Source organism: Vanellus vanellus, assembly GCF_965231255.1.
Source record: "Vanellus vanellus genome assembly, chromosome: 2".
Classification (NCBI taxonomy): Eukaryota; Metazoa; Chordata; class Aves; order Charadriiformes; family Charadriidae; genus Vanellus; species Vanellus vanellus.
The window spans coordinates 136103023-136123938 of NC_138906.1; the positions used below are offsets into that span (position 1 = coordinate 136103023).

Sequence of the window (20916 nt, forward strand, 5' to 3'; positions counted from 1 at the left end):
GCCTATATCTGTGAGCTTTAATTAATTAATCTGCTGTTCAGCAGTGTAAAGGGTAGTTTTCTGTAAAGAATTTATTGAGAAGTAGTAACATTGGAAATTCTGCTATCCAACAATTAAACACACCTGCTTAGCAAGTGAAATTCAGCTATCTTGCACAAATTCGAGCAGCTTTGCAGGAGGGTTTTTAACTGGGTTTGTACATGCCATGTGTACCAACTGGTGAGCGGTGGACCTACGCAGCGATTCTTTTTTTCAGAACAGGTGAATGATCTGAACGGTGCTTGAAAACAACATGCTGCCATCACATCTTGTACGAAGAAGGGTTAGAGCTGGAGAGGACCTCTAGGTGAGGACCTAGAAACTGACATTGCTGCAGAGTCCGTGTTGCTTGAGGCCTTGGTTAAGCGTGCCTACACAGCCGCTGTTAAACACACTAACAGTTGTAAAAAAATAGGATGATTGATGTTTTGGGTATGAGGATAGTCCATACTCGTATCACACTTCTTTATTGTTCTGAAGAGGGAGAGCAAAATGGCATATGAACCTACAGACTCTCCACACAGAACAATCAGAGCGCTTTGTTTAGGACCACTTATACGGCACATTGAAAACAAAATGTGTAGCAGGGCATAGGAGATAGGAAGCTTTCTGCATGTCCTTAGGTTCACTCAAGAACCGGAACCAGTACAACTCCTGATAAGGTCATTCCATAAAGCATTCCAAGATTATCAGAAGGGTTGCACTGTATCATAAAAAAAAAAAAAAAAAAAAAAAAAACAGCCACCAGGTAGAATATAGCACGCAGAAGCAGTTTTCCAGCTCCTCCCATTGCAGCACGTAAGTGACACATAGTTATAGTTAACTTTGGATTATCAATCGCTGTGAAACAGAATGGGAAGGTTGTGCATTTGAGCAGCTTTTTCACTGGTTTTGCATTCGATGATGAGGCTCTTGGAACCAGTACTAGACATGGAAATGGCAAACTACAGTGAAGTTTTAGATCCGACATATACGGCACTGGAGTTTGAAACTATGCAGATTCTGTATAACGGCAATGGTGAGTTCTGCTTCGTGATGCAAAATCAAGCCAGTTAACAGAAAAAGTGAAGTTTAGTAATGCTATAAGGTGTTAGCTAAATGTTTTATTAATGGAGCATTTGGGGGTTGTTTTCAAACTACAAATCTGCTCTTTTGCACTTCATCACTAACTCTAAGTTAATAACATTATAATTCTTTAACATTAAGGAAAATAAAAGAGAAGTTGTATGTAATAAAGTAACTGAATTACTGTCACCAGTCAGTTAATCAAAGGAAGAAAATGGTGTGTTCAGCAGTTGTTTTATTTACTGTAAGACAACTGAATAACTAGTATTGACAGTTTGGACATGAAACTGTATTTTGTATATAACATACAGAAGGACAGAAAAAAATGATCCAGAGGCTTGTGGGAAAAAAAAAAAAAAGCTACTGTTTCTTGATGCCTAGTCTCTAATTGTTTGACTAATATTTTATTTATTTACATGTTAATCTAGCCTTTTTAGGTAAGTGTATACATGAATTAGAGTGATTTCTTTAAAAAATTACGTTGGCTTTCTGAACACTAATGTTTAGATGAGAAAAACTATTTGCATTTGTCTAATGTAAAACTTTCGCCGGAACTTTTAATGCAATGAATGTTTGAGAAATTGGATCGATAAGTTACGCTTGAAACAGGAAGCACACCATTTCACTCTGCCATCGTTGAGTACTGACCAACATAAAAAGGAAATGTCAGTCTGTTAAAGTGAAGACAAGTATCAGGCAAATTAAACTACTCTAAAATGGCTTTCCAAATCTTCTAATATACTTTAAAATTGTTTTATTGTATCATAAAGTATAATTCATAGATCTATTGTAGTATACTTTTTTAAAAGACAGAACAAATTTACTGATTTCCAGGAAAAATACTTAGCACCTGCATTTCCGCATATTCCTGCCATATACAGCCTAAGTTAGTTTTTATTGTTGGGCTTGAAGTTTTATCTGAATTTCTGATGTTACTTTACAGCAAGCTTAGTAAACAGAAAGGTAGATTTGGTTGTTGATTTAGGAAGAAAAAACAAACCTTTACGCCCTAAGTGATTTGGAAGCTGTCAACAATGATTATGCAAGTTTGAGATGATTTCTCTGCTTTTTGTTCTACTATGAACGATTTCATTGGTCATTTGTTTTTTTGCTGAATAGCACCCTTCCCGATCTGTTAATATTACATAAAATGGGAACGCAGTTTCAGGAGGTTATGCTGTGTTGCATTATGTGTTCGTGATAGAGCTAGTTGAATTATTCACTGTGAGTGATTAGTTTGATAATCATTAGTTATTAGGTGTACCCCTTTTCTGTTTAGAAATTGCTTTGGGTTTAGCCTGAGTATTTTCTTAAGAATTTATAAAAGCATTGTCTTGTAGCTACAGTGCTAGGGTGGAACTGAAAGCTGCCTCTTCAGAACCTTCCTTTGTGTCTTTTCTAGCTGTCTAAATTAATTAGAAACATTCAGAGAAGTTTCTAATTAATATAGAAACAAGCCACATCCAGGCAGATTATGCAGTTCTGTTGAAATCAAGGAATTTTGCTAAATCAGGTCGATTTCCCAGACAAGGAATACCAAGGGAAATAAGTGTCTTTATATATATACACAACTTATGTTGCTATGAAATATTTCATAATTAAATTTTAACATCTTATGTATATATTCTCCTGTATAATTATGATGCAAAGTTACAAAACTTCAAATGAAAAGTTTTATATTTTTCTAGCCAAAGTAATTCTGTAACCCATTTTTAAAAATAATTTTCCAATCACGACAAACCTTTTTTTAAAAAAAAAATCTTTCCAGTACTGAATTCTTACCTTTAAGATTTCATTTTTATTTGATCAATTTTTAATATAATTCCTATCAATTATGTCTCTGTAAAACAGAAAAAAATATTGCTTCTTCTCTCTTTGTCTAAAGAACACTGTTTAAATGGTAAGTTCTTCAGGACACAATGAAAATTTTACAATGAATTTGTGTTATACGTTTCAGTTGGATCTAGTACAATATAAATAATATATATCGATATTAACAGTTTTACTTTTCGACCTGTCCACTCTTCATAAACTCAGGTAATTGACTTTTGAATGCATGTTTGAATAGCTAAGTAATGTGGCACTCTTTCGTCTCCCTGACTGAACAATTACAAACGTTTAGGGCATACTGCAAACAGCTTTCCTTTCATAAAATCAGAAGCATAACAGAAAAAGCTATTTTGCAATTATTTCTTTGAACACATCTGTTGAACATTGTGACTCAAAGAAGAATAAATACGTCCGTTTTGATTTCAGGTGAATTTCTTCGGTATTGTTTACAATATTCAGTGACTAATTGTTAATCACGTAGCTAATATTCTCTTGTGCAAGTAAAGTGCACCAATGTTCCTTCGGAAAATTTCTTCAAGGAAATAACACTTAGACAGTTCTCTTAGCATGCTTTTTTTCATTAAGTACTATGCAATAATTGTCTTTTTTTTTTTTTTTATTGACACATCTACAGTTGTATATTTGCATGATAGCTTCCAGTTATTGCCAGCTCCTATGAGAACTGATACTTTGCCAGCTTACTAGGCAACACTGCTTTGTGCCAAGGTTCCTCTTCATGGTAGTAAGAATGTATACATAATTATAAATGCAGAGTTACGCTTTAGTTTTTAACACCTTTTAGTCAGAAAGAGTTTAGGATAAAATTATTTGGTGTTTCAAACTTCATAAATTCTGCTAACCTCTCTACAACTTTGAAAGCGTTCATTGGCATAAGAACCAGATGCAATGCTATGCAAATAGCAAGTAGTAATTAAAGAGAAAAGGCCAGAAAAAGCCTCTATTTAAGTACAAATTGTTCATGAGGTGGTTGTTGAAAGTCTTGTTGGTAACTACGTATGTTGTTCTTACCTCTTCTCAGACAGTTCAGGAGAAGCTGTCAACATGAATGCCACTGACAACGGGGTCAGTAGTCTCTGTGCAATATGTGGAGACCGAGCGACCGGAAAACACTATGGTGCTTCCAGCTGTGATGGATGCAAGGGATTCTTTAGACGCAGCATACGGAAAAACCATGTCTATACATGCAGGTATTTAAAAAAGTTCATCTAGAGGCACTACTTTAATGAATTTAAGCAAAAATTACTATCGGACCTTTTCAGACTTTTCAGAACTATGTAGGGGTATTTTCAGCTTTTTCTTAAGGAATTCCAAATAGCACTTTTGATGAGCATGTGATTCATGGTATATTCTCATGATTTGGACAAAATGTCCTTTATTCAAGACCGCTTGATACTACACATTCTACATTACAGATGTCTGTTGATATTGTTGATATCTTTATATCACTCAATAGCTTTTTCACTCTTTTATTTATAATTACAAAGGTCATCTCCTGAAAAAAAAAAGAAAAAATTCTCAAATTTTCACTGGCAATGTGAAAAGTGTAGTTCTTTACTGTTTTCAAAGAATTCCTTTCAAAATTTTTTTCTTATGTTTTTGAATAGAAAGTCTAAGATTTTTGAGTTTTGTTTAAAAGACTATACAAGCACATCTGCACATCTTTCCACTTTGGGTGACACCCTGCCAATCTGAATGGCAATCTGCTAATTTCTGGATGTCTGGCTGCCCAAATTATCATACTGCAGGTCTGTGCACCAGGTTGGGCGAATCACCCTGTGTATGCACGAGTCCATAAAATGTCAGTTTCAAGCCACGCACAGAAGATTTGTAAACCTCTGTGAGTTTAGATAAATCACTAAAAGAAAAAAGTTTTGTAAGAGATTCTGGTTACTGGAAGCGTTGTTTTCTACATTCTTCTTTGGTAGCTTAATACTCTTATAAGGCAATCTTTCCCTTATAGACTTAACACAGTGATATAGCATAGACATACCTTAAAGTGGTGTGACAAAAGCTGATACAAGTGATCCTAAGGAGACCTCTGCAAAACATAGGTCTGTTTATCTAACAAACACATGCGCAGCAAAAAGGCAGAAGCAAACAGGGAGAGGAGGAGATGCCTTATATACATTCGCCTTAGGTACACGTGTAGGTATGCATGAGAGCCTGGGCACGCCTTCTTGCAGTGTCGTGCTCTGTGTGTTTCCTCATGTCTTTGTCTTTATTTTATTGCATTGTTAGGAAATTTTCCTCCCATTTCCTGTTTAGATTGTCATCTGTAATGATACAATGTGTAACTTGTTCATTGTTATCTCCCAGAGGGAGTAAACTTTGCCAGCCAAGGGCACTGATTTTGCAGCTGAGGGCTCCTCCATGCCAGTGACACTTGGCATTTTCCTTGGTTGTCCTTTCATTTTTCTATTTGTGGCTTTTCTTCCCCCCCCCCCATCATTCGATACAGCCAGTTACTGACATATCTCAAAGTAACCTGAGGTGTAAATGATGCATATAACTCCAAAATTTTCCACACTTGCCCATTCCAGTGCATACATGTGTTTATACACACATAGATTCCTGCAAACTGAGCAGGTATGAAACAGCTCTCAAAACTTATTCATGAAAAATAATTAAAAAAAAAAAAAAACAGAAGAAGAAAGTCTGTGGTTATAGAAATTATTCTGACAGGCCAGATCTGTTGGTTTTCTTCTTTGTAATCAGGGTGATGCTTTATTAATGCTTTATATGTTTACCTTTTCTTGTCTCTGATAGATTCAACCGGCAATGTATTGTTGACAAGGACAAAAGGAATCAATGCAGATATTGTCGCTTAAAAAAGTGTTTTCGAGCAGGAATGAAAAAAGAAGGTAATGGAGTTAATTTATTATTTGATATATAAAAAGAAATACACTGAATTAGTTTTAAAATGTAATAAAAATTCTAAAAAAATCCAGCACAATAATTCAGTGGAAATTCTGCTATAGTGTCTTCATGATGGAGAAATGCTTTTATATTGAGGTGAAATGTGCGTCGTCTAATTTTCAGGTGGGTAAGCAGTTCTAATGCTTTGAGCATTAGCAAATCTGTGGGTTTAAAGTAAATTTGCAGTTGTTTAGTCCATGAATCCCGGCACCAAAATCAATTGATTTCTATTTGTTGAGGCATATCCTTGAAAAGTTAAGTGTAGGTTTTTAATTTTAATTTTTAGCAAATTTGAGTGATAAAATCTCTATTTGGGATTTTGTTTCTACCCTACCTAAGTAAAGACAGTGCCAATTTACTGGTTCTTCCCTTAAATTTAAATGTTTGAAGCATTTAAGCCAGAGGAAGGAATGTGAAGTTGAGTGAAAAAGCAGTGGTGAGAACAGTAGTGGTAGCTGTCAGCGGAGCATCCACATTAATTGAAAAGATTTCTGATCTCATTAGGGCTTAGTATGGAAATATTGTTACTTATGCCTCTCACTGGCAGACATGAAGAAATGCGGGTGTCACAGTGATCCTTCTGTCAACGTGGAAGGACCAGATGACCACAAGAGCAGAACAATAGGGAAAGAAAGGCAGTGGGAATATCAGAGGATTTTTGTTTCAGGTTGTTGGGGCTATTGCTTTACTGGCAATTAATATGTAGAGGCAAAAGATGTCCTGATCTGGTTTAAATATACAGTCACAAATGGTTCATCACAAACATTGCTACCTGTTTTGTTTGGAGCATTGTGTACCTGCCTGAAGGCCAGTCTGCAATGTGAGTGTGCAGTTCTCCTGTACTGTAACTAGGCTGTAACATTTTTAGTCTATACATAGCTTTCCTAAGATAAAGGAAGCTGTTTATGTTCTTATGTATCTATCCTGTAGTACTGCTCTGCTAGTGATTGAGTTTTAGTGTGAGGTAAAATGGATTTTCTCCTTGCAGCTGGATGGGGATACTCTAAAAGGCATTGCACTGTGTATGCGTGAAATAGATTTGCTAATTCTGACGTTCTCCTTGAACACAGATTAACCTTTTGGAATTTGAGTCATTATAATCAGTAACGTATATATATTAACAAGCTTTCGTGAAGAAAAGGGAAGACCTGTGTGTCCACAGCAGTCCTACAAGTTTTGCAAGAAAGCAGAGCTTCACAGACTTTCAAAACCTAGAATTAAATAATAGTCTAGCTGAGAAGGGACATCTGGAAGTCATCTTGTCCAGGCCACGATTTAAAGCGAGGCTAATTTCTAGGTCAGTCAGGTTGCTTGGGACGCCATCCAGCCAGGTTTATACAGTCCCTGAGAGGGGACATTCCACAGCCTCTCTCAGCAACTTCTTCCAGTGCTTGACCAGCCTCATTGGGAAGAGCTTTTCCTTGTATTGAATTGGATTATGTCTTACTGCATTCAGGGTGGTGTCCATTGCCTCTTGTCCTTTCACTGTGCGTTTGAGAAGAATCTGGTTCTATTTTCCGTAAACTACAGAAATTAGTCCCTCACCAGGAGCTTGGTCCTCTCTTTTCCACATACACAAAGACACCTCCCTCTGCTTCACCTTGTCCATCGTGTGGGGTACACCTCCATAGCCCTCTGCTGGACACTGCCCAATTTTCCAGTGTCTTTCGTGTATTTGGGAGCCCAAAACAGAAATAATCTCTTCCCTCAAGATGCTGATGCATGCTGGTGCATGGCTAGCCGACATCGCCGTGAGGCACGCTGCTAACTCATGTTTATGGACTGAACATACATCCTGCACAAAACTTTTAACCTGACTTACACCGCTCTGCCTCCTCTGGTCCCACTACCTATAAAACTTGCATTTTTCATTGCGTCCAAGCCACGTTTCTTCAAGGCTTTCCAGTGCTGAAATAATTCAAAATGCTAAACTGTAAATTTCACTGCTTGTGTGTTGTTATATACCTCTCTACACCGTCCAGGGATGTCTCATAGCATAAGCGTAGCATCGTCTATACGATAGTTTCTCAGCTTGTTTCTAGCAAATCCCTTTCTTTTCTTCAGGGTGAAGGTGAGAAAGGCTTCAGCTGGTAAAAGCTATACAAGCCCTCTTTGAGAAAATATTCTCCCTTCCTCATGGAGTCTCTCTTTAAGGCAATTTTAGTCTCAACTGATGAAAAGGTTTTACTGACCGTCAATCCATTCTAATAATCCAAAATTATGCATACGCAGGGGAAAATTGAAGCATTTTTCTATGATTCTCAAAGTGCTCCACCAGTGATTTTCACTAGTGATTGTCAGAATAGCTTACTATTTTCCTAATACTAATCAGCGCTGACCGTATTTTAATTTTCTGTGTGGCACGTAGGCTGCTGAGATTCAGTGAAAGTTTTTTTTTCCATTCTTTTTAAAAAGGTTATATTTTTTGTTTCCTGTCTACATGAACATTTAGCACTTTGTGTTTATCACCTCACAGCATTTCTTACTGTGACCTTAATAAAAGGCCCATCAGTGAGTGTCCTTGGCAAAAAGTTAGTACATCTCTGGAATAAACTGTGTGCATTGTTCAGATAAACCCTGGAAACTATTCAGTGTATAGAATATTTTATTTTTATTATTGAAGCCTTTGGTACTACTCCTAAATTCTGTAATGCAGATTGTTTCCCACAAAATAGCAAACATATCTTTGGAAATAAAGCTGCTGCTCTTAAAAGATGATGAGATTCCTTGTGCAATAAAAAGATTTTGATCAGCACAATTTTTTTTTTTTTCTTTTCTCCTTGGTCTAACCTTGGACATGATCTAGGTTTTAGAAAAATCTGATTGAGTTTTATTTTTTCTTCTTCCTTCAATTCAAAAGTAAGCCGTGTTCCTTCATAAGCCTTGCGTGTACTGATTAAGGATTCCTTATCAAAAGCCCTTTCAACTGCCTTTTTTGGACCCCGTGAAACAAAATTTACTGGCCTGAAACCTTTTCGGTGCTTTTTGAATTTTTTTTTACTTAGTTAATGTTCTGTAACCTGGCTAGGAATGCAATGTCACTGAGGAGGAGTGTGAGATTTAAGTTTCAAAATTATCTTACAGGTGGATTAAGTTAATGATTCATTCCTGTTTCAGGGTTTCGCACAGGACAGCAGGAGTAGGGCTTTTGCACTTCCTCTGACTGAGAAACTTTGACAGTGGTGGTGCTGTACCTCTTGACCTTTTCAGCAGCCTGCAGGTGTCCATTTCTACCATTATCGTAAAGCCTCACTTAATAAATTGGTTAAAGTAAGAAAATGAGAGCACGTGTCCAAATTCAAAGGAAGAAAGAGGTTTTACTGTCATAAAACCAGTGACAAAAGTGCTGGTAATTCGGTATCTGTCTATAATTAGTTATACGTGGTTTTTACAGGCAAACAGTATACAGATGAAGACCGTAAACATGTAATGTCATCCTCCCTCATTACTCAGAGTTAGAAGCACTAGGTCTTTTTTGAATGTCATACATTTTGATTCTTGTAGTTATCTAGTAAACTTCTGCAATGATACTGTGTGGCAATGTCTACAAGTCAATAAATGAGATGATTATTCTTTTCCAGCTGTACAAAATGAACGGGACAGGATAAGTACAAGAAGAAACACTTTTGATGGCTGCAACATTCCCTCTATTAGCACATTGTCACAGGCCGAGACACTCTCCCGTCAGGTACTGAGGTCTACCACAAAATTATTTGATGACTTTAAGACTGTTTTTCTAAAGTTAAATACTTTCCAGTTTCTTATTTTATTAAATATAATTATTGAGATTACTTTTTTCTACTTCCAAAATGTACCCAGCTTCCTCTTCCCAATGAAAGAATGAGTAATAGAATACCTTCTTAAAGCAAAGACAATAAAAAAAATTCTACTTTCTGCAGGACAATACGTCCTAGGCGCCTTTCTTAATAAAGCTTTATGATTCTTACTGCTTTTGAATCAGTTGCTGTCTCAGACAGCTGGTGGCATCTATCTATCCTTGAGGCTGGCTTTCCCATGAAACATTAGAGAAAAAATTGTCCAAAGCCATTACATTCAAAGGGGTGTGGACACTCATTTCCTTACATTCTTTTGAAAATCCCATTTTTTAATATCCTTAGACATTATAAATAAGGCAAACAGAAGTGTTCCAACTACAGTCTATTCACATCTTGCTTTTAAATTTTCTTTGTCTCATCTGAACTTCATTTTCTTTTTTTTTTCTTTTTTTTTTTTTCCTATTCAATCAATTGCTGAATGGAACAGTCTCCAGTCCTTTTCTGCACCTCAGATAAATCACGGTCATTGATTCTGCATTCTTGCACCTCTTACTAACTTACTTAGAATTTAACTGCCACCTTTATGATTTCATGCTGACTGATTTATACATCCCCAAATGTTTTCTAATCTCATCCTTTATCAGCATCTCTCTTAGGGTGGAACTGTCTGTAAAGAATTGATGCAGGAATTACTGGGTGATATTCTTTGGTACATATTGCATGTCTGGGCAGAGTAGATGAACATAACGGACCTTCCTACCTTTCATACCTATACAGTATGAAAAATAAACCTATTTTTACCTTCTTAGTAATTTGTTGAACTTGCTTATTGTGCTTTTTTTTTTTTTTTTTTTTTTTGGTGTGTTACTCCCTTAATCATTTCCAACTGGTATATGCAATTCAGGAATAAGAGCTGTCTTAAACAGAATCACATCCTCAGCCTTCCTGCCACAAGGTTTATTTCAGACAGTAAATTCCTGGCCTGAAACATCAACTTGTGTATAGACACAAATTTATTCTACTTCTTATTTGGCATCATAGAATCCTTTAATTTGGAAAGGGCCTTTAAGATCATTGAGACCAACCAGCACAAAAGAGATCAAGAGCGGGAACAAGAAAGGAAGAGAGGTTGAGACAGGGATAAACAAAGAGACAGCCAGAGAGACTGGGATGACGAAAAAAAAAAAGGAAAGACCGAAGAGAGAAGGTTTCCAAGAAGAAAGAAGTTCAAGAGATGTCCATGAGGAAAGAAAATCCAAGAACCATCAGTGAAATGAAAGCAGTCCAAGTACTCGTCGGTCACCCAAATGTCACAGTGAGTACTCTCCCAATAGTGATGTTTACAACAGTAGAGATGATAAAAATTAAAAGTACAGACTTCTGAGCTAGATTGCGCAGCCATAGGAATCCTGGTCACTGAACCAGCATCATGTTACAGAAGAGCAGCAGAGTCACTGGAAAGAAGAGCGAAAATCAGACAGAAAGGAAAGTTCCCAGTGTTATAAAGAACCAGAGTTTAAAGACAGGATTTCTTCAGCAGATAAGCAAAGAGAGCAACCAGATGCTTCATAAATCTTGGACATCATCCCTCTGAAGAAAGATGCTTCTGATAGAATGTATGATGACAGCAAGAAGTCTAGAGTACAGAAAAAGATGCAAAGAAGAAAGATGATGACACCAGGGTGGAAAGGTGTGCTAATGAATCAACAGCTGAGGGAAGCCAGGTCTTTTCACCCAAGAAAGTTTAAAAAAAGAAAAATGTAGAGAAAAAGTGGAAAAGGTCCAAGGGTGATTCTGAAGTTTCTGGTGAAGAAATTGTTCCAAACTGTAAAAAGAAGAAAGGCCCAAGAACGCCCCCTGTAACAAAAGAATTGGTTGAAGCACCACCTGTGAAAGCTGTGGCACAAGTCCCCCAAAAATGAGAAGATACAGCATTTAGTGATTGGTATGTTGTAGTAGGAGATAATTGCTGCCACTATGCCAAGCATATATGAAGATACACCCTTGGCCTCAAAGACCAAGATGTCACATTAACATGATGGCAAAGTAAAGTCTTAAAGGCCCTTGTTTTTCCCTCAATTGAATGGGTCCATAAGATGAGTTCAGTCCTGAGGAGAGACTTGGAGGAGGTGCTAGTGTCACAAATCGTTGGCCAAGTCCTTCAGCTGCGAAGTGAGGAACAAGGTGGTATCCACCACTTTTAAATGTTTCATATTAAAATAGACAAGAATAATTATTTTGTCCCTGAAGATCCATGACATGAGGAAATTGTCCAAGTACATTTTTTCTCCCACAGACCCAGGAGAGGCTTCCAGGATTATTTAAATATGGAAGGGACATGCGGGACTCATAGGAGTATGCACATGTCTCTGATGGTTCTAGGGATCTAGTAGTATATTGTCATGTTCAAGTCATTAATGGGTACAAGTTGCAGTAGGAGAGGTTTCATCTAAGTATAAGAAAGAAATTTTTTACAGTGAGAGGAATCAATCACTGGAACAACCCTCCCAGCGATGTGGTGGAGTACCCCTAACTGGAGGTCTTCAAGATGGGATTGAACAGGGTGCTAGATAATCTCATCTAGGCTCCCTTTCCCGTGAAAGTTTGGATGAGATGATCTTTCGAGGTCCCTTCCAACCTGGGCTACTCTATGATTCTATGAATCAGTGGCTCTCGTGTTGCACCCCAGAAATGAGAGGCAGGTTAAAGCCATAGAGAAATAGAAAGAGGAAAGTTCACAGCTTCATATCCTTGTGAAATGATGCAATCCTAGCCGTTCATAATGAACTCCATGGGCGTCATCCCATGAATCCCCAGCAGAAGCTCAGCAAGTAATTTCAGCACACAGTCTATAGTTTGTCCTATAAAGTGTAATTTATATATGCATGGCTTTGATTAAAAGATATTAAAGGAAGGACAATGTATTAAGTTCATGAGTCAGTAAATTTAATAGTTAAATAATCTGCCTGTTCTTTACCTTCTTGAATTAGCTTCCAGTTGGTGTGTGGTGGTATCAGAACTCTCTTCTTTGTGTAGATACTTTTGAATCATGATCAAGGCTACTCTTACTCTTATGGAAAAAATGAAATATGTTGAATTTCTTTACTCTTTCTGTACTGAAGGTTTTCTAGTCTGAATCATTCTGGTAGCTCTCACCTGAATGATATTCAGTATTTTCAACTTCGTGCCAGAAATGGACTCATGATTATAGCGGGCATTTCACAAATGCTCTGTCTACAAAGAGACAGTACCTTTAACTTTTTTCCTACATGATAGCCTTCAAATTATGTGTCTGAGGATTTTTTCACCTGCCTGGCTGCTGCATTTCCCTGAGAACTAATGTTCAACTGGTTAACTGCCATGAATATCTAAGCCGTTTTCAGTGTTTTAGACTACTGAATTATGTAGGAAGCACTGAGCTTTAGCTCAGAAGTGCAACTCCTTTTGACTACCCAAGGATAATGGGATTTCACCACATTTTTTGGTGGGGGATTTAACACGGATCTGGGAATGAAGGGGATCTGGTAGGAGTCAACATAAATGGCATCCACCATCCTGAAATTTGTAGGTACACAGTATTGGAAGATCAAGCGATTTTTATTTTGGTTTTTTTTTTTTGGGGGGGGGGGGTAAGGAAGGGATCAAACTACAGAATTTCCTAAGTATGCTTTCTGTAATAAAACATAAGGTGAAAGTCAGTTTCATAGGCCTTGTATAGTGGTGGGGTTTTCTTTTTCTTTTTCTTTTTCTTTTTCTTTTTCTTTTTCTTTTTCTTTTTCTTTTTCTTTTTCTTTTTCTTTTTCTTTTTCTTTTTCTTTTTCTTTTTCTTTTTCTTTTTCTTTTTCTTTTTCTTTTTCTTTTTCTTTTTCTTTTTCTTTTTCTTTTTTCTTTTACTTTTTTCTTTTACTTTTTCTTTTCTTTTTTCTTTTTTCTTTTTCTTTTTCTTTTTCTTTTTCTTTTTCTTTTTCTTTTTCTTTTTCTTTTTCTTTTTCTTTTTCTTTTTCTTTTTCTTTTTCTTTTTCTTTTTCTTTTTCTTTTTCTTTTTCTTTTTCTTTTTCTTTTTTTTCTTTTTTCTTTTACTTTTTTCTTTTACTTTTTCTTTTCTTTTTTCTTATTCTTTTTTCTTTTCTTTTTTCTTTTTCTTTTTTCTTTTCTTTTTCTTCTTTCTTCTCCTTCTTTTTCTTCTTTTTCTCTTCTTCCTTTTTCTTCTTTCTTCTATCTTCTTCTTTTTCTTTTTTTTTTCCTGGTATGATAGCAGCTATGAAATGACTTTCTTTTCTCAGGCTTGGTTTTAAGTTGTCCTTCCTGCCTGGCTTAAGAGCAAGCCTGGTTTTGTTCTTTTCCTTGAAAAGTCATTAAGAATTTCAGGATTTGGCTCAGTGGTTATGTGAAAGTGCCCCAGCTTCAGGCCCAGAAAGATATTGCTCTCTTCTTATTTCACAGAACACTGTTCACTGCAGGTGGTCTAATGCACACTCATATCCTTTACATTTGCTCTGAAATGTCTCGGGCCCCCACCTATACTGATGCTTCATCATTACAAACCATTCTCCTCCAGGCACTAAACCCCCCCCTGTTTTACCTTCTAAAGTTAATGACACTTATCTTTTCACTAGAAGAACATGCTACCCCTTTATGTCTCTCTTTCTTTGCCCTTAATATTACTGCATGCCCCTATAAGCTTTTTTTTTTTCTGAAATGAAGTAAATGTCAACCATTTTAAAGGAATAAAGAAGCACCTCCCCCTGCAAATAATAAGGGCTCTGGTATACTTTAAAATAGTATTTTGGAATAATAACATATTGTATCATGATATGAATAGTGTAATTTTTAACATACTGTAATGCAGACTGGTAATAATGAAAAATTAAATTTTATAGTTTACGTGCAGACTAATGGTCCGTATGGTCAAGGAATTTCTCAAGAGTATGCATGATTACTGCTGCCATTTTTTCTTAAATATGCTGTTAACCAGTGAAAATGTAATTACATGGAATTTGACATTGTTAATGTTTTCTCTCACTTTGGCCAGATCTCAATCTCCAGTCCTGGTGCTAGCACTGACATAAATGTTAAGAAAATTGCTGGTATTAGTGATGTCTGTGAATCTATGAAGCAACAACTTTTGGTCCTGGTGGAATGGGCTAAATATATTCCGGGCTTCTGTGAATTACCACTGGATGACCAGGTATAACAGGCGACCAAAGAGAGAACTTTAATTATTGACCTGTTATTTCTGTGATATTTAAATGTTATGATTAAACACTCATTTTTTGTTTGATCAAATAGAGCTAGGTGCTAGACCCACCATCTTAAAATTTTTTAAAGTTTTTAAATAGCACCACCACAAAAAAAAAAAAAACACAGAGGAAACTGATGACTCTAGCACATTAACAAAAAGAAGCAGCAAACTAGTATGTCTTTCAGTGTTTTGTGCTTTCTGTATTCTTTTGTAAGCAGAGATACCAAGCTGCATGCAGAAATGAAAAAAAATCTTCTAAAAAAGCCATGCTTTTTTTCTGACCTTGAAAAGTATTTATTTCATGTTCACCTTTCATTATAATATGGTTTAAGACAGCGTGTTGTTTAATTTGAAGCAGGTGATCTGTATTTGCAAAAAATAAAAGCCATTAGAATCTCGAACAAATTCCAAATTTACTAATATCAATCCATAGCAAACAATCTTTCATATAATACAAAGTACTAAAATTATATTGTGTATAATGAGTGTGGGGCAAAAAAGCATCAAACTTTGAAAGTTCTTAAGGATTTTTATGACAGAGGTTTTATCTATCATCACATCTGTAATATATCCTAATTTATCACTGGGTTTCAAAGTTGTGCTGGCACACTCAGAACCAGTATCTCCATATCGTGGTAAGAAGTTCTCTCACCGGCCTTCTGGGCAGGAGGTTAATTTATGGGTCGGCATCTCTTGATTTCAGTCCACCAAAATCCAATTCAGCTTGAAAATGACTCTGTGAAGTGGAATTGTGTAATTCCTCCTTTTTGCCTCTTTGGTCTCTCAGTTTTTAACAAAATCCTGCAAGGAAGGTTAGAACATCCTTGGGTTTGAGGCTCATTCCCTCTTATACTCTTCCTCAGGAATATGGAGGTGTTTCAGGCCGAGGAGACCCCCAAAGTAGGAGCTTAATGATGTCTTTGCAGACCCACAGAATATGATATGCGTGCACAAGCTCAACATACTGGAATAAGTTAAAAATCTGTTCATGTGAAAGAAGGAGAATTTTAAATGCATTGGTTACACAAGGGCAACAAAAGCAAAAAAAAAATACTGCTGTTTTTATTGTTAAGATGGCATGAAGGAAAAGAGAAGGGATCAGACCTCATTAAAAAGTTCTTATCTGTATTGAAAAAAAAAAACAACAAAAACAAAACAAAAAGCCCAGCTTAGAAAGATAGGCTTAAAACACCCCGTCAGTGAAAAGTGCATGCTGGGAACCTTAAGTATCATAGAATAGCGACAAAGGTATTGGGAGTTAAAACAAATGCCACTTTTGCATTTGTGATAGTCTCTTTCTAAGGGGCGTTGTGCATTTAGTTGTAAAATAAACCATCTGGTATTGAACAAAAGATTCCTGATCTGGGAATCGGCCTGATTTACAAACCATAGAGCAAGCCACACCAGAGAAGTTAACTCTACCGAGAACCTGGAAAGTCATAACACAAGTATTCCTCGGTGCTGTGTACCTTTACATCACTCATAAAGTATTGGCTTGGATTCATAAGAAAAGAATTACTTGTCAAGAGAGGAGTTCCTTGAGGAAATAGAGGACAGCGCTGAAGTTTCAAGCAGACATTAAAAACAAAGGAAAGTAAATAGGTGACAAATAGTAAACTAATGACCACATTTTTGATGTGCCTTCCTTGTATGAATCGGGTTTCTTCTTTGTTGAGAATAGTGCATATTTTAGCATATTTGGCTTTGTTGAGGAAAAAGTTCTTTTAAGTGCCACATAAATTTTTGGTTCAAGGTGAGAAAAATGAAACACTGATAGTGCTGAATTTACCGTAACAGTTCATTCCAGCCCACCAGAGTCTTTAGTGTCAACTTAAAATTCCAGAGAAAACTTTGTTAAGAGAATAGGCACTAGGAAATAAACGCAAGTATTGTATTTATTGAAAAGCATTTTGCAGAGCGGTATGTTTAAAATCTAGACCAAATGCTAGAAGTGACAGAGGGTGACAATTTAATTATAGTGCTAATACAGGGTTAAGGTTTTTACATTTGCTTTACATTTTACATGAGAATCTTAACAGTCTTAAACATGTACCTATAGCTGAATACACTCACGGTAATATGCATCCTCATTTATTTTGCCCTTATTGGAACTCACTGCTTTATCTTCTAATGAGTCTATTGTTTTTTTCTTGAGGTTGCCCTGCTAAGAGCACACGCTGGGGAACACTTGTTGCTTGGAGCAGCAAAACGGTCCATGGCGTATAAGGACATTTTACTTTTAGGTAAATATTGGTTTTGTTTTAATTAATAATGATGATGTTATAGTACATTAGCAACCATGTAATCACTTAAGTGGGACAACTGTTCTGGCACAATCACAGCAATGCATTCTGTGAATGCTAAATAGCTATTAATGACATATTGTCACGTGCCCCGTTCCAGCAAAAGCAGGTGGACAGTTTCCTGTGAGTTTATACCACTAAAGATTTATTGCATACCAGAAACCACAACTTAAGGAAGTTGCTGGCAGGTTGTCTCCTTACATTAGCATCCTTTCTGCACCTTTGTCCCATAAACACCCAACAAAACAACAACAACAACAACAAAAAAAAAACATAAAAAAAACTTTGCTTAAGAGAGGAGCAGCCAACATGTGGCACATGTACTAATTTCAGTCTTTATGAAAAACATTTATCTGGAGCTTTCTCAAGAGCCCTTCAGACACAGTCAGGGAAGACCCTACAGGCTAGAACACTGGATAGCCATGTGGGAGATGGGTACATCCATGCCACAGGGAGGACTCATGCCTACATAAACATATTCTTGGTCACTTGAAGTGGCTCCTTCACTGGGTTATATGAAGTGTACACCTCGAGTACTGTGTTCAGTTTTGGGCCCCTCACTACAAGAAGGACATTGAGGTGTTGGAGCGTGTCCAGAGAAGGGCTACAAAGCTGGTGAAGGGTCTGGAGGACAAACCTTATGAGGAACGACTGAGGGATCTGGGGTTATTTAGCCTGGAGAAGAGGAGGCTGAGGGGAGACCTTATCACCCTCTACAACTACCTGAAAGGAGGTTTTAGAGAGATGAGAGCTGACCTCTTCGCCCTGGTGACAAGTGATAGGACAAGAGGAAACGGGTTCAAGTTATGTCAGGGCAGGTTTAGATTGAATATTAGGAAGCATTTTTTCACTGAAAGGGTTATTAAACATTGGAATAAGCTGCCCAGAGAGGTGGTGGATTCACCATCCCTGGAGGTGTTTAAGAAAAGGGTAGAAGAGGTGCTTAGGGACATGGTTTAGAAGTGGTGGTGTTTGTATCAGGGTAGGTTAATGGTTGGACTTGATGATCTTAAAGGTCCCTTCCAACCTCACTAATTCTATGATTCTATGATTCTATGAAGAGAGCATGGCTGTTAGGGAAGGGGATGTTGTTGCGTGGTGGAAACCTGTCTTCCCTTTGTCCACACAACAGAGAAGGCACAGTAATACGATGACGTGTGTGTGCGTGTATAGTGACGTGATGAGGAACTTGTTAGCATTGTTTGGTGCAGCACTCTGCCAGTCAAATATGGACCTCAGTCCTGTGGACTGATCAGTAACTGTACGTGTTGGCATATTTACATACACAGATTATTTACTGGGTGACAGTAGTATTTTGCACAAATACTCTGTTTGCAAAGAACAGTTTGTATGGTACAAGGGAGAGTTATTACTTAAAAAAAATATTGATTAGATTAAGTAAAATGAAAAGTCCTTTTGAAAATGGGCTTCAGATAGTACATTGCATCAAAGTCTGTGTATCAATCCACATGGTATTCTTTCTCTCTAAGGCAACAATCACATAATCCATCGCAACAGTACTGAAGTAGAGATCAGCCGAGTGGCAAATCGGATTCTAGATGAATTAGTTCGACCCTTCCAGGAAATCCAAATAGACGACAATGAGTATGCTTGCTTGAAAGCGATTGTGTTTTTTGATCCAGGTACCTTTTCGAAAATATCTCTCAAAATTATTTTACGTGTGATTATATTGAAAGTATTTTTTTGTTGTTGTAGCATCTGCTCATAATATCTAGCAGGATGGAAAAGAATAAAATAAAATTAAAAAAAAGTAAGATGTTCTTCCCAAATCGTAATCTGCCTTGACTTTAAGTTTTCATAATTTTTCAAGATGCAAAAGGCCTGAGTAATCCAATGAAGATTAAGAACATGCGGTTCCAAGTCCAAATCAGTTTAGAGGATTATATTAATGACCGTCAGTATGACTCCCGAGGAAGATTTGGAGAACTTCTGCTTCTACTGCCTACACTCCAGAGCATCACTTGGCAAATGATTGAGCAAATACAATTGGTTAAACTGTTTGGAATTGTTAAAATTGACAGTTTGCTTCAGGAAATGTTACTTGGAGGTAAGATAATAGCTTGTTAAATTTACCATGTTGTAATATGTTGAATTTAGCATACTGGGACGCTGAGGGAATCATGATGTAAGCAAGCACTTTGACCATCGCCTTGCTGGCTGAGCTTTGAGTCATATGATTGTTAGCTAAAGACTTCTTGTCTTGGCTGCTCATCTTGTTAACTCAGTCCTACAGCCTTAGTTTGTGCTGTGTACTTCTGAGTCACTGCTGGGTATCTAGACATAGAATTCCCTAGGCAGATGGAAGAATCCTTACAAATATTTCATGAAATCCACTGTTAATGCAGTCAAAACACTAAAAATAAACACTGTGCTTAATATGGCTGAAGTCTGGTTAAATTGTTTAATGAATACCCAGAGGCAATTATTCAAATTGCCAATCAAAATATTTGCTCTGCGGAAATGTAATTATTGAAGTATGTCTCTGGCAACAACATGCTCTTTTGAATTGATATACGCTCATGTTATTTCTACAGGTACTTCTAATGATGCCAGTCATCTGCATCATCCAGTACATCCTCACTTAGCCCAAGATCCATTAACTGGCCAAACTATCCTCATAAGTTCAATGTCTGCTCCTGTACACACAGAACAGATTTGTAAGTATTTGCAAGTTAGCCTTCTGTCATAACATTTCACTGTTACATTTAAAAATGTTAATTAGACTGGTGGCCTGTCAGTGCTCATGCAGTTATTTCATCAGCATTCTTAAATTAAAATAATTGTGCATTAAAAATGCATGTACGTAAACAGTGTTAAGTAAGAGACTTTGACCTTAATTTAATTTTAAAAATTCAGCACCATTCTGATATATCATTGTTTTCACATGCAGAATTTTTAATAAACTAAAAATTCTGAAAATTAAAATATCCTATTTCCGTAGCATGCCAAATGTAACAGAACTTCCTTTCAGTGCAGTAGTATGTATATATGAATGCAGAGTAGACCAGAATACAAAAATACGTCACTCTTTCTATATTTTTTTTTCAGCAACTCCAGAAACTCCATTACCTTCCCCTCCTCAAGGCTCTGGGCAAGAATACAAAATGTCTACAAATCAGGCTTCAGTCATTGCACAGCAATCTATTTTGAAACAAAAACCATTGTGATAATGTTTCTGTCTCCCTCCTTCCTTCCTTCCTTCCTTCCTTCCTTCCTTCCTTCCTTCCTTCCTTCCTTCCTTCCTTCCCTTCTTCCTTTTTATGCACTAGATAATTGGTAGGACACTTGCACATTTAAAATCTCAGGATGATAAAGGAAATTATTTCCTCAGCAGCCACTACTGTGGGTGTTTCTTAAAACACCTTATGATTTGGGAAGCAATACTCACTGTTCTGACTGCCGTGTACAACTGTAACTGTGGACACTGCAGTCTGACAAGTATGTATAGAGGCTGATATTATTTTTAGATCTTTTAACTGCACAAATTCATTTTTTTTATTTCCTGTTTTAGTTGTTGTCTTAATATTATTGTTTTAGATGTGTATATAATTTTTTCATTGTGACGGAACTGTTTAGTGCTTGTTTAGCTGTGAACTGTAGACGTGAAAAGGCGGGTTAATCAGACAAAAGCCAAAATTCCATTAGTAGTAAAAGAGTAGGCTACGAAACAAAGCACATGCGTTAAATAAAAAGGAGGAAATAC

The 20916-nt window shown here is 36.7% G+C and overlaps 1 protein-coding gene across 1 annotated transcript; it reads left to right on the top strand.

Annotated features, from left to right (window-relative positions):
• Positions 1 to 939: 939 nt before the first annotated feature.
• On the top strand, positions 940 to 20380 carry HNF4G (hepatocyte nuclear factor 4 gamma; the record flags this gene model as incomplete). The annotated part of the gene is made up of 10 exons (XM_082479423.1): positions 940 to 1057; positions 3974 to 4142; positions 5722 to 5816; positions 9453 to 9559; positions 14680 to 14835; positions 17045 to 17132; positions 18683 to 18835; positions 19024 to 19260; positions 19748 to 19870; positions 20262 to 20380. The coding sequence occupies 10 exons, from the start codon at positions 940 to 942 to the stop codon at positions 20378 to 20380; spliced, it is 1365 nt and encodes a 454-aa protein (XP_082335549.1).
• Between the last annotated feature and the right edge of the window lie 536 nt (positions 20381 to 20916).